The 13,650-nt window shown below is 40.2% G+C and overlaps 1 protein-coding gene across 1 annotated transcript in view; it reads left to right on the top strand.

Moving 5' to 3' along the window:
* Positions 1–13,650, top strand: part of ABCA13 (ATP binding cassette subfamily A member 13) — a 228,576-nt gene that overhangs the window by 107,197 nt on the left and 107,729 nt on the right. Inside the window, 5 exon segments of the mRNA XM_075415298.1 lie at positions 1,948–2,134; positions 2,934–3,152; positions 6,554–6,750; positions 7,526–7,683; positions 8,112–8,342. Of these exon segments, the coding sequence (XP_075271413.1) occupies positions 1,948–2,134; positions 2,934–3,152; positions 6,554–6,750; positions 7,526–7,683; positions 8,112–8,342 (992 nt within the window).

Raw genomic sequence — 13,650 nt, 5'->3', positions numbered from 1 at the left:
AGGTTGGAAAAGACCTCTAAGATCATCGAGTCCAACCATCCACCCAACACCACCATTCCTACTAAACCATATCCTGAAGTGCCACATCTACTCGTTTTTTAAACACCTCCAGGGATGGGGACTCAGCCACCTCCCTTGGCAGCCTGGTCCAATGCCTGACCACTCTTTCAGTAAATAATTTTTTCCTAGTATCTAATCTGAACCTCCCCTGATGCAGCTTGAGGCCATTGCCTCTCGTCCTCTCGCTGGTTAGTTGGGAGAAGAGACCAACTCCCACCTCACTACAGCTTCCTTTCAGGTAGTTCTAGACAGCAATTAGGTCCCCCCTCAGCCTCCTTTTCTCCAGACTAAACAGCCCCAGTTCCTTCCGCCGCTCCTCATAAGACTTGTTCTCCAGACCCCTAACCAACCTTATTGCCCTTCTCTAGACATGCTCCAGCAACTCAATGTCTTGCCTGAAGTGAGGGGACTAAAACTGAACACAGTATTTGAGGTGTGGCTTCACCAAGTGCCGAGTACAAGGGCACGATCATCTCCCTGCTCCTGCTGGCCACACTATTCCTGATACAAGCCAGGATGCCTTTGGCCTTCTTGGCCACCTGGGGACACTGCTGGCTCATGTTCAGCCGACTGTCGACCAACACCCCAAGTTCTTTTTCCACCGGGAAGCTTTCCAGCCACTCATCCCCAAACTGTAGCGTTGCATGGGATTGTTGTGACTGAAGTGCAGGGCCCAGCAAGAGAAAGAAACCAAAGTTTAGAAAGAGTTTTAAGAAAGAGTTTTAAGAGTTTTAAACAGAGTTTTAAGTTTACAAAGAAACCAGTACTTTCTAAACTTAAAATTGATTGTGAAATCATTCACAGCTTGAACAAACCAATCCTTGAAATAATTATATAATTATTTATAATTTTATTAATATAATTTTATGTATTCTATATAAAGCTTAATTCTTTCTTTTTGTAATATTTCAATATTTTAGTTCATTATATATAAAACAATTACATAAATATAAATGTAACTTGTATCTATTATATGTATAATTTACATTTTTTGATATATAAAATAACTATTAAAAAAATAATTCTTTCTTCTCATAATTCTCATCCATACCAGTTTCTGTTTATTTGGACTAACATTCCAATTTGGGTCACCTTTTTTTAAAAAGAAAAAAGTATCCCACTGCCAGATTTCTCAGTTGTAGTGAGTCAATAAAATATTACACGTTAATAAAATATTTATGGGGCTGGTGATTGACTGTGCTCATTTTTGGTAACTAGTGCCAACCTTTCCTCCTGACATAGAAACGAAGTCAACTTTATTTGTGTCATATGATCATCTCAGTTTGCTGGGGTCGTTACATCACAGTTAGAAAATGCTGGGTGTCTGCTTACATAGAGGACCTTGAATTATGTTTAGACTAGGCTGCTGCTCTGAATCGTATTACAAAGAGATCCGCTTCACTTTATTGACTGAGGGAATTAAGAGTATTATCTGGCTGTGCCTGTTAATTCTGTGTTAATGTTATGTGCCTGAAACTGGATGGCATATATGGAGTAATTCACACAGTGAGACTTTTCTCATACTTACAGGCTTAAAAAACAGTGATTCAAGCAACATCATTATGAGTATTTTTTTCTACTAGAACTAAAATATAGCAGGTATTTTATACAGTATGGAGGCATATGTGGACATGCACACAACTTGGCACAACTGTTTTAGGTTGCTTTTTGATGACTGTGAACAGGCCAAATTCTGAGCAAATATTAACTGGCATAGTATCTTTGATTTCAGTGGAGCTTATATCAGTTTGGAACATCTGAACATCTGTTGCAGGCTTTGGTAAATGGCAAAAAGGATTAAGTCAATTTGTTATTCCCTATACACACACACACAAGTATATGGTTAGAATCAGCAAACCTCTTGATCTGCTGCTCTTCACCATACAGACCCAGAACCTCCAAGCTGGAAAGGCCCTTGTGACGAAGAAGCCACCATTGGTGTTGTGCTGCTGTCCCTCACCAAAGAGCATGTGGATGGCCAGAAGGCTGCTGTTAAAGATCTCAGCATCACGTTCCGTAGAGGTCAGATAACGGCACTCTTGGGACCTAATGGGGCTGGCAAGACAACCGTTATGTAAGTCTGCCATTTAATGCTATTACACTCTGCTCTGATCTCTGCTATGCTTTCTCACTTCAAAATGTTCATGAACCCTTTCCTATGCATTTTTTTTTCTAAATAAATATTTAATAAACTCCCTAAAGCACATGGAAAGTGAAGGCTATATCTACAGCAAAAGCAATGTCATGAATAGAGAAATGGGCCCTCCATGACGCTGAAACCATGGTGTAATAGCTCAGGAGCAGCTTAAGTAGGAGCTCGGCATGCCTAATTGTGGAATTGAACGCATCTTAGGAAAGTGTGCTTTTCTGACATCCCACGTGTACTGCTATCACGTACAGAGCATGCAGCTTTGTGGGGTTTTGTGCTTTGTTCCTAGAGGTTGCAAGGGACTGCAAAATTAACAAATTGAAAATGACAGTTAAAAATGTCTCAATTAATGTATTTCAATCTTTATGTTAACTATGATCAGCTTTAATAAAACTAGTGATGCAGAATGGGACCCAATTAGGAATTATTCCTCAGATAGAATACACATGAAAAAGGAAACAAAGATCTGTTATGTTTGGGGGAAAATGGACTTTGTTCTGGAAGTAAGGAAATGAAGGACTGTTGAGATCTTAGGTTTTTTTCTTTTAAAAAAAAACCAAAAAAACAAAACTCAAAACATTAATGGTGTTTCTGTAACTGTGCTTTGCTGAATTGGTGTGCTCTAAGGATGTTAGGACTTGTCTCGGATAATCCAAGTGTGAGCTGTGTTATACAGTCATTACACATGATCTTGCTAAATATTTTTTTTCTTTTCTTGTATCAGATCATTGTTGACTGGTCTGTATCCACCAAGCTCTGGTACCATTATTATTAATGGAAAGGACATACGTACTGATCTGGCTGCCATCAGGACAGAGCTCGGTGTTTGCCCACAGTATGATGTCCTGTTCAACACACTAACTGTGCGAGAACATCTGCTGCTTTATGGATCAGTGAAGGCACCTGGCTGGACAAAGGAGCAGTTGAATCAGCAAGTCAGTGGGTAAGTTTTCATTTCATTTCTTGAAATCTGTCAACTAAATCAGTAGTATCTGTTGAAAGCCACTCTGTTATGGGTTTGCATGGCAAGGTTTTGGTAGTGGGGGACTATAGGTGTGGCTTCTGTGAGAAGCTGCGAGAAGCTTCCCCCATGTCTGATAAAGCCAGTGCCAGCCAGCTCTAAGATGGACCGGCTGCTAGCCAAGGCCAAGCCAATCAGAGACGGTGGTAGCACCTCTGGGATAACATATTTAAGAAGGGGAAGAAAAATAAACTGTGGTGAAATGGCAGTCGAGAGAGAGGAGTGAGACGATGTGAGAGAAACGAATCTGCAGATACCAAGGTCAGTGAAGAAGGAGGGGGAGGAGGTGCTTGAGATGCTGGAGCAGAGAGTCTTCCCTTTCTACTCGTGATGAAGACATGGTGAGGCAGGCTGTACCCCTGCTGTCCATGGAGGTCCACAGTGGAGCATATACCCACCTGTAGCCTGTGGAAGGGACCCCATGCCGGAGCAGGTGGGTGCCTGAAGGAAGGTGTGACCCCGTGGGGAGCCTGTGCTGGAGCAGGTTCCTGCTAGGACCTGTGGACCCATGGAAAGAGGAGCCCACGTCGGAGCAGGTTTGCTGGCAGGGCTTGTGACACCGTGGGGGACCCATGCTGGAGCAACCTGTTCCTGAAGAACTGCAGCCCGTGGAAGGACCCACGCTGGGGCAGTTTGTGAAGAGCTGCAGCCCATGGGAAGGACTCACATTGGAGCAGTTTGTGGAGAACTGTCTCCATGAGAGGGACCTCACGCTGGAGCAGGGGCAGAGTGTGAGGAGCCCTCCCCCTGAGGAGGAAGGAGCCGCAGAGACAACATGTGATGAACTGACCGCAACCCCCATTCCCTGTCCCCCTGCGCCGCTTTCGGGGAGGAGGGAGAGAAACGGGAGTGAAGCTGAGCCCAGGAAGAAGGGAGAGGTGGGGGTAAGGTGCTTTAAGATTTAGTTTTATTCCTCACTATCCTAGTCTGATTTGATTGGTGATGAATTAAACTTCCTTTTCTCCCCAAATTCAGTCTGTTTTGTTAGTGATGGCCATTGTTGAGTGATCTCTCCCTGTCCTTATCTCAATCCATGAGCCTTTCATCATATTTCCTCTCCTCTGTCCAGTTGAGGAGGGGGAGTGATAGAGCGGTTTTGGTGGGCACCTGGCATTTATCCAGGCCACACCAAAACACACTCAAACAGGAAAGTGCTAAAGTAAAATCTCAACTAGAAGCGAATAGAAACTTCAGGTTTTCCGTGAGTCTTTATCACACTTCATGTTCTGAAATAATGCCTTGAAAATAGATTTCCTAGTTTCTAAGCAGTACTTGAATGTATTTGTAGTGGAACTGTCCATGTTTGAGAAGCTGTATAGAGAACCATCAAAGAATCATGTTTTGACTGAAGAGGCGATGGTTAGCCTGATAGCACCTGTAGTGGTTCCTGCCTCATGCTGTCTGCCCTACCTCACTCCTTGCTGGAAAGGCAGATAAAGTAAACTGCTGTGTTCGCCCTGAGTTTTCAGATAAGTCAATACTGACTTTATGTATTTATTATCCTGTATTTCCCTCACCTGCAGTAGAGGAAAGATTGGAAAATCAGTAAAGGCAATGCTTGTTACAATCCTTTAAAACAGGCCATCACCATTTTCCTTTGTCAGATTCAGACTCTAAATGTGTTTAATAAGTGAAGGGTTTAAAAACAAATAGTCCAATAGGCAAAACATGCCAGAGCTGAGACGACCACAGAGGATTTGTCACTTGTCAGGTTGAGAATGTTTGCCAGTGTTTTCAGGCTGCTACTTCTTTGATACAGGACTAGATCTTCGTTTTTGCATCATGTGTATTAAACTACTAGGAAACCATGTTCACTAATAGCATGGTGCACTTTCTGAATTTTAGGAATAAATGTATGCTTTTCTAATAGTGGGACAGCATAAATAGTTTTTACCTTCATGCTAGACTGTGTGGAGGGCTGGGGACTTCCATGCTTCAATGGAAGTAAATGACAGCTTGATGGGACTTCTTAAGAGTGTTAGGGACTTCTTAGAAATATGCAGACACATTCATGGCAAAGTGGCTTTCCCCTTTAGCAGCTATCATAAAAGCCTGTTACTTTAAAATTTTGATCTGGAAAATCTCTGCTGTGGGACACTGCATTCTCTCCAGAAACAACAGAAACAACTCTCTAGAACAACACAAAAAAACCAAACCTAGTGTTTTGTTAAAATTTATGCAAAATAATATCCTGTATTTTATTGTATTTAGACTGCTGAATTGTAATTTCAGCAGCAGTCTGTCATACTAATGGCACATAAGAATGCTCAGGACTCTGCATGCCTTGCTACTAAGAAAAATTTATTTTTTTAAAGGCAATGAATGCTTTAAAATACTTCAGAGAAATTAGAAAAGCAGCAAAACAATGAAACAAAGTTTGGTTTTTATTAGGCAAAAAAAATGGCTTTTAAAGAGATTAAGAATAATTTTCCTGGGTATATAGCTTTGTAACAATTATAGAAAACGGTTTTCCTAATAATTAAAAATTCTTTCAGGGTAAATGACATGGTTTAGAGACTGGATATTCACTCAAATAATCCTAGGAGATTAGCTTAGTCTTTTATGTCTTGCTTGCCAGGCTGATAGCAACTGAAAGCTTTTAGGTCAATGACTGGATGTTCAATGTGATGAAAAATAAATATATGGTCTTTCAGTGCTGTCTTTATTGAGTGTGTTTCCACAGGCAGCTCAGATGCATGATCCTTAGAGGGCAAGGGCTGAATATGCAATGTCTGTAAGGTATCCCCCAGTGCTTAACACAGGAGTTAGATTGAATTGGATTAGATGTTATTATTCTACCTAGAGACTGATAATCTATTTACTTCACAGAAACACGATTTAAAAATAAAAAGGCAAAATAAAATCAGCAACTTTGCCTTATTTACTTCAAATGAGTACACATTTCTTAAGAAGTCAGGCATTTTTTAAGGTTCTTTATGTAGCTGCAAAAAAAAGAAGCGTTTCAGTTACGAAACTAACCCTGTTTATCATGCTTTAAGAGGCTAGGATCTAGAGTTTGCGGAGATCTTTGGATAAACTTGTATTCATGTCATTGGACTTCATTTCAAAATGATCTGTTCCTATCCTGCACAATACTTATCCAGAATTTGTATTTCAGGTGGTAATGAGTGTTTATACTTTGTAGGTAAAGAGATCATTTATTTTCTGTTCATTTTTGTCACCAGATTATACAATCAGTCAGAGGTTGTGGGTTTTTTCACTTGCTGTTTACACTGACTTTTCAGTAGTTCTGATCTGGGTGGACATGACGTGGCTGGAAAAACTTTTTCAAAACGCGTCCCATTTCTGTACTCCTACTTCAGAGCTCTGGAAGATGTGGATTTATCTCAACATCAGTACAAACCTGTTGGAGCCCTTTCTGGGGGAATGACAAGGAGGCTGTCAATCGCCATCTCCTTTATTGGAAATTCAAAGACAGTTGTTCTGGATGAGCCCACTAGTGGAGTAGATCCATGTTCTCGCCGTAATATCTGGGATGTTCTTCTGAAGTACAAAGCTGGTACAAAGCTTTTACACATAATTTTGTGCCTATTTTCCTTTCTGGAATTCTGTTTCAGTAAATTTAAACAGGATAGTCAGACTATTAGTATTGCTATTCAGTAACTAAAAATATTAATTTCAGAAGTAGCATTTAATTGAGCTTGGGAAACTTTGAAGAAGCCAAGTGAGATTACAAGAATAATCTGTTGTTCTACAGACAGATGCCCAGTCTCACAGCCGAGCTTAGTTCTGAATCTATTCTGAAGTTTTTTTCTCGTACCTTTTCCTTTTTTGTTTGCTTCTCAAGATTATTTGCTGGTTTTCATTTCCCATTCTTCACATATTTGTAGATAGATGCATATATAATTCTAATGAAAATAGACTTGTCAGTCTGTCTGCTACATTAATTTTTCAAGTGCCATAATGTTAAAAACGGATTATGGGAAGCAAACTCTTCAGACAGTGAGCACTCAATTAGTTGTAATAAATCACGGTGAATGATCCATTGAAACAGACACTGCGTTTATGTGGTTCTAAGGACTCTTTTAAGCTCCTGAAACAGCTTGAAGTTGTAATGGCTTAATACTGATTACAATGTATACTATAAGCCAAAGCAAGTTTAGACCTTAATCTAACTCAGACCATAAATCTGAATGCAGGTTTCGTTTGTATCTTGCAGTTATGTTTTGAAGGGACCTGAAACGTGTTCCTTTAAGGTGAAAGGACCCTCATGAAAGCAAGATGTCTCTTTAGAAACCAGGTCTTGTAGACATGTACCAATCTTTCTGATGCAGGTTGCACACTGATCTTTACCACTCATCATCTTGATGAGGCAGAGGTGCTCAGTGATCGCATTGCCATTCTGCAGCATGGCCAGCTGAGGTGCTGTGGCTCTCCCTCTTATCTGAGAGAAACATATGACCAGGGACACAGTCTAACGCTCATAAAAAAGGTATACTAAAAATGTACAGTACAGAACTCAATAGTGCCTGGCAAGTAATAGCTGTGTATATTCTAAGGGAGCTGTATGTCCCTGCCAGGAAGTAATATCTGATATAGATTAGTAGAGAGCCAGCAAAACATGTTTATATCAGCTTTCTTGTTTGTTTTGTGGGGGTGGTATTGTTATTGTTATTATTACTACTATTATTATTATTATTGTTTAGAAGAACACAATGGCATCTTTGAAAATTTTGTATTTCAATATTTAGCTGAAAAGGGCATTGTCTCACCGTTCTTTATTGCTGGGAAGTAGCCTCTACATCCCAGGTTTGGTACAGTTTCATCAGTGGAAATTTTCCTGTATGAATTCTACTGTCAAGTCCCATACTTCAGCTAACATTTACTTTTTTGTGTATGGTTATTTTTCTTTCCTCCTAGCCCTTTGTGTTTGAAATCCAGGATCCTAAGCATATTGTCCGGGTCACATCTTTGGTACAGACCCACATCCCAGAAGCCTTCTTGAAAGAGAACAGTGGGACTGAGCTGACCTATGTGATTCCAGAAAGGGCAAAAAAGACCTCTTTTAAAGATCTTTTTCAGGCTTTAGATCAAAGCCTTCATCACCTCCATCTGACTGGCTATGGCATTTCTGACACCACCTTGGAAGAGGTACTTTTAGTTTTTCTGTATAATGGCATTTTCTTGGTTAGAGAATCCTGTATTAGCTTCCAGCTACTCTTGATTGTACCTCTCATACTGCACAACAGTTTCTTGTGAGAAGAATGTTTTTTAAAAAAACATTTTTAAAATCTCAAGAAAAATGTATGCTTTATAGTTTTGCTATACTATTAATTTAATCACCCACTCTCCTATGACTTATTTCTTATTTCAAGAATCCAGTGTGAAGACTGACGAACTCTTAAATGTATGCTTCTGCCTTTACTGAAGGAAAATTTAATGAGTCATTACTTTAATGAGAACCACTGTTGTTATCCTGAATCTCTAGCATTGCAATAATCTTTGAACTTGCAAGGCTGGAGTCTTGTTTCAGGTAGCTCTTGGGGTGGAAAAAAATTACTGAGATTACTCTGACTTACAAAGTTCTAAAGCTTAGGACTTAGCAGAACTGTGTGGTGAAATCTCTAAAGAGTATTTTGTGTGTACACTGAGAGAAACTTACATATATGTATAAGTGAACATATATACACACTAATATATATATGCATATATGTGTGTGTATGTATACATATACCTCGAACAGACCAGAGAAAGACATTCTGTTATACTTCTTCATCACTTCTGAATTTAGCTCTGTATAAATAGCCATAAAGATATTTTTCTTGGATTGTTTTCATCCCAACTGGAACTTCTAAATATCAAGATTCCCTAAACCCTCACTGTTCAAGTTCTGTATTATAGATCCTTTGGAAAATATAATTTTTTCCACTTCAAGTTTTGATAGGAGACTAATGTTGGTATTCTTTTGATGCACAGAACAATTTTTATATGATGGCACAATTCATTCAGTATCACTTTGTGAAACTGATTTCTCCAGTGATCATCTATAGTGTAAAGATTGACAAGCTTGGACAGTTTTCCAACAGAAAATTTAATCTATGCTAGAACACCCCACCCCACTCCCCTCCCCCCAAAAAAAGAAAAGAAATGCAGATTCCTGTAGAGTGATGGTTTTTCTGTATGTAGCAATAAATACTTAGTAAAAGGTTATATCCCTTCTCTCTCTGTTCCCTGGAAATCTAAAAGATGGTATGATGTAGTGATGTGGTCAACTGGAACACAAGATCCCCCAGGGAAGATACTCATCTTTCCTGATTTTATGAAGAAGAAACCCTTTCAGGCCTGTCAGACATCACTTATGCATTGTATTTTTGCTGTGAGAGTTATACATATGGGAATTAATGGTGTCAGATATTTGAAACTGCATCAGCAGTTCTGGGTTTGTTTTGCAAGTTTAGAATTATTCATCTTATATAACCTGTGGAAAAAATATAAAAAGAACCCCAATACTGCAAGCAAACCTGAAACAACAACTGTTCATGAAATTTGTTGAACCAATATGACACCATGTGTGGCTGCGGTACCTGAAGTGATCCACCGGGAGACATCTTTAGGACTGTATTGATTTGCTACATAGGTTTTTAGGACCCTGCATAAGCATAAAGGATTTGGTTTTGCACATTTGTTTTTATGCTGTCCAAAGCATTATCTACCAGCAAGTATGTGGTTTCCTTTGAAGTTAAGCTCTATACAACTAAGTTATTTAAATAAGGAGGAAAAAAAACCAAAAGGCATCTCTTCAGTGTTTCTCTTATAAATGACCACAGTACATAAAGCTAATGTGGCAAACATTTGCTATGGCAAGGGTGGGGTGGGACTGGGAAATAAATCATACAAGTTTAATAAACATTTTACATAATGCTATAAAGTAGGTTACACAATTCTATGAGGCAAGTCAAAAGCTTACTGAAAATAATTACTGACAATTATTGTCTTCTTCCAAATTATATAGGGTGATTAACATGCTGTAAAAAAGAATACTGTTCACTGCCAAACTTTGTTGATCCCGAGGTAATCTATATATTGAGAACCTTTTTTGACTACATCGCTGTGTGATATCATAGGACTTTCCAGAACTTGCATCTGTAAAGTAAATGTGAAGTTGTCATGGAATATGAGAAATCTTCCTCAGTGTGCGGCATCTGTTATTCAGTTGAGAGCTTGCTTTTAGTTGTGTTTTGCAGAGGAGGTTAGAAAAAACACTTTACAGGTGGTATTAGGTATTGATGTATCATTCTTCAGCTTAAAGACTTAACGCATTAATTTCGAGTGATTTCTGTCAGCTCTGCATCTCATCATTAGTCGTTATTACAATCCCAATTCTCCATTTTCTTCTCAAAAGCCTCTTTGCATTGGCAACTAAATGGATAAAACATAATAGTGTGATTTAGTCTACTCAAACAATTCAATATGGAAACAAAGAACTCTGACTTTACAGGAAGAAATGTGTTATGATTCTTATTTTATCCTTTCTTTTTGTTCTCTCATACGCTCGTCATTGTTCTTTTCCATTCTGAGGGACACTTGCACTCTACAAACCTTACTCTTCAAGTGAAACCAGGCTTCCATTCATACTTCAAAGGAATCTTGAAGTTCTTGAAGATGAAAGTGTTTTGAGGTTCCTCACACTTTCAAATCTCACTAATATTGTATTTGCTTCATTTTAGATTTTAAATATCTTTTCCAACTATTTGTGTTTGTGTACTTTATAATGCTTGTAATCCAAAGTGTGTTAGCAGGACCAAGAGGATAGAAGGGTGGTTAAACAAATACAGTGTATACTGAGAGCTCTCAGGAAGGTGATGGTTCACTTTCTGGCAACTCTGGAGGTTTCAAAGCTGGTTGCTTTCTTACTTTGAGGAGAGAACAAAACCATTGAAACATCTTTGCAAAATGTGCCAAAATATCTGTAGAGTACTACTTTCAATTCTCTTCCTTGAAATGACAAGAGAGTTTGCCCCAAAACCTTCCAGGGAAATCCATATGCCTCCTTGAAATATTTTAGCCTTAAAATATTATGTAGCTGCTAATGAGATTCAATTTTGTTGAGAGTGCTTTAACAATACCTAGTAATGGCATGATCATATTAATCTATTTCACTATAATATTGCCTTTCTGGCTTAGAAGGAAAAAGCACTTTTTACAACTATTGACAGTCTGGTGGTTTGAAAGAAGCAGCCAGGGCAGTGGCTGCTGCTTGCAAGTGGGGCAGTCCTTCTCAACAGCCAACAGGTCTACCTGCTCTCTCCATTCCCGCAAGAGGCTGAGGTTGTCCTTCAGTGCCAGGGATGGAGCAAGCTCGCATGTGGAAGTGCTGGCAGTGAGCCGTGCTACTCCTTACCTATTTTAAGCACTTTCCTCAACAACATACAGAGTTTCTTTCTGTGGCTCTGAGCTGTGCCAAGTGTCTGTCTCCCTCTGTGTGTGTGTGTGTCTAAGGTCCACAGTCGGATGTGTTCCTGTTTAGTGGATAACCATTGACCTGCTTGCAAAAGTTCCTCAGTCAACAGTCATCCACAGCAAGTGGCTCTAAGACTGCTTCTGCAGCGTTCTGCTTAGTGAAACACACCTGTAGCTACAGAAGACTATACTTATCATGGACTGCCTGCAAGAAAACGTAAAAACAATGTGGATAGAAAATGTAAGAGGAAAATTGGCTACTACACAGCGAAGTTGTTTAAGGTAAAATATGGATTACATAAGTAGGCTTAAAACTTAGAAACTTCCCAGGGATACTTGCCCTGGTACCCCTCAGTTACTGAGGAAAATTCAGTGATGCTGAATTACGCAGAACGTAAACATTTCCCAAGCGGAAGATGTATGTTTCTTAAAAGAGAGATTTTCAGATTTTGGTGTTTCGTTGAGCATTACCAGTGATTCAAGTATGGAACAATGAGTATTTAGCACTGCTCTGTACTCACTGATAGTTTCATAGGAGTATGCCTGTCCTAGTGAAAAGATCTACAAAAGCAGTTAGGAAAATCTTAAACACTGCTTCTGTGTATTCCTAATTCCATGTGCTGCTTAAATTTAAGGGACTTTTATATGGCTTTGAAATTACTTAATGCATTACCACTCAGAATTTTGACAGCAAGCAATTCAAGCAATTAACACTTTCCCATGGCAAAACACCTAGGATACACGTGGGATTTGTCGGGTAGGAGGGCACAGAAATGTTGCTGAAATATCAGTTGGTGGTTTCACAGAATCTTAGATTCATAGAATGCTTTGGGTTGGAAGGGACCTTTAGAGGTCATTTAACCTAGCCTCCCTGCAGTGAGAAGGGACAACTTCAACTAGACCAGCTTGCTCAGAGCCCCATCCAATCTGACCTTGAATGTTTCCAGGGATGGGGCCTCCACTACTTCTCTGGGCAACCGGTTCCAGTGTTTCACCACCCTCATGGTAAAAAATTTTTTCCTTATGTCCCGTCTAAATCTGCCCTTTTAAAGTTTTAAATCATTTCACTTTGTCCTGTCACAACAGGCCTTGCTAAAAAGATTGTCCCCATCTTTCCTATAGGCCCCCTTTAAGTACTGAAAGGCCACAACAAGGTCTCTCCGCAGCCTTCTCCAGGCTGAACAGCTCCTACTCCCTCAGCCTGTCCTCGTAGGAGAGGTGTTCCATCCCTCTGATCATTTTTGTGGCCCTTCTCTGGACCAGCTCCCACAGGTCCATGTCCTGCTTGTGCTGAGGGCTCGAGAGCTGGAAGCAGGACTCCAGGTGGGGTCTCACCAGAACAGAGTAGAGGGGCAGAATCACCTCACTCGACCTGCTGGCCACGCTGCTTTTGATGCAGCCCAGGGTATGGTTGGCCTTCTAGGCTGTGAGCACACATTGTTTGCTCGTGTCAAGCTTTTCATCCACCAGTACCACCAACTCCTTCTCAGCAGGGCTGCTCTCAATCCTTTCATCCCCTAACCTGTATTGATAGCGGTGGCTGCCCTGACCGAGATGCAGGACCTTACATTTGGCCTTGTTGAACCTCATGAGGTTCACACAGGACCAATTCTCGAGCTTGTCCAGGTCCCTCTGGATGGCATCCCATCCTTCTGGTGTGTCCACTGCACCACTCAGCTTGGTGTCATCTGCAGACTTGCTGAAGGTGCACTTGATCTTGCAGTCTAAGTCAGTGAAGATGATATTAAACATCACCAATCCCGCTATGGACCCCTGAGGGACACCACTTGTCACCAGCGTTCATTTGGACATCAAGCCGTTGACCACTACCCTCTGGCTGTGACGTTCCAACCAATTCCTTAGCCACTGAACAGTCCACCCATCAAATCCCTATTTCTCCAATTCAGAGAGAAGGAGATTGTGAGGGACTGTGTCAAAGGCTGTACAGAAGTCCTGATAGATCACATCCATAGCTCTTCTCTTGTCCACTGATCTAGTC

The sequence above is a fragment of the Opisthocomus hoazin genome, chromosome 3, assembly GCF_030867145.1.
Source record: "Opisthocomus hoazin isolate bOpiHoa1 chromosome 3, bOpiHoa1.hap1, whole genome shotgun sequence".
Taxonomy (NCBI): Eukaryota; Metazoa; Chordata; class Aves; order Opisthocomiformes; family Opisthocomidae; genus Opisthocomus; species Opisthocomus hoazin.
Note: the sequence above shows the minus strand (reverse complement) of the source record. Positions and strands in the feature narration are given on the sequence as shown.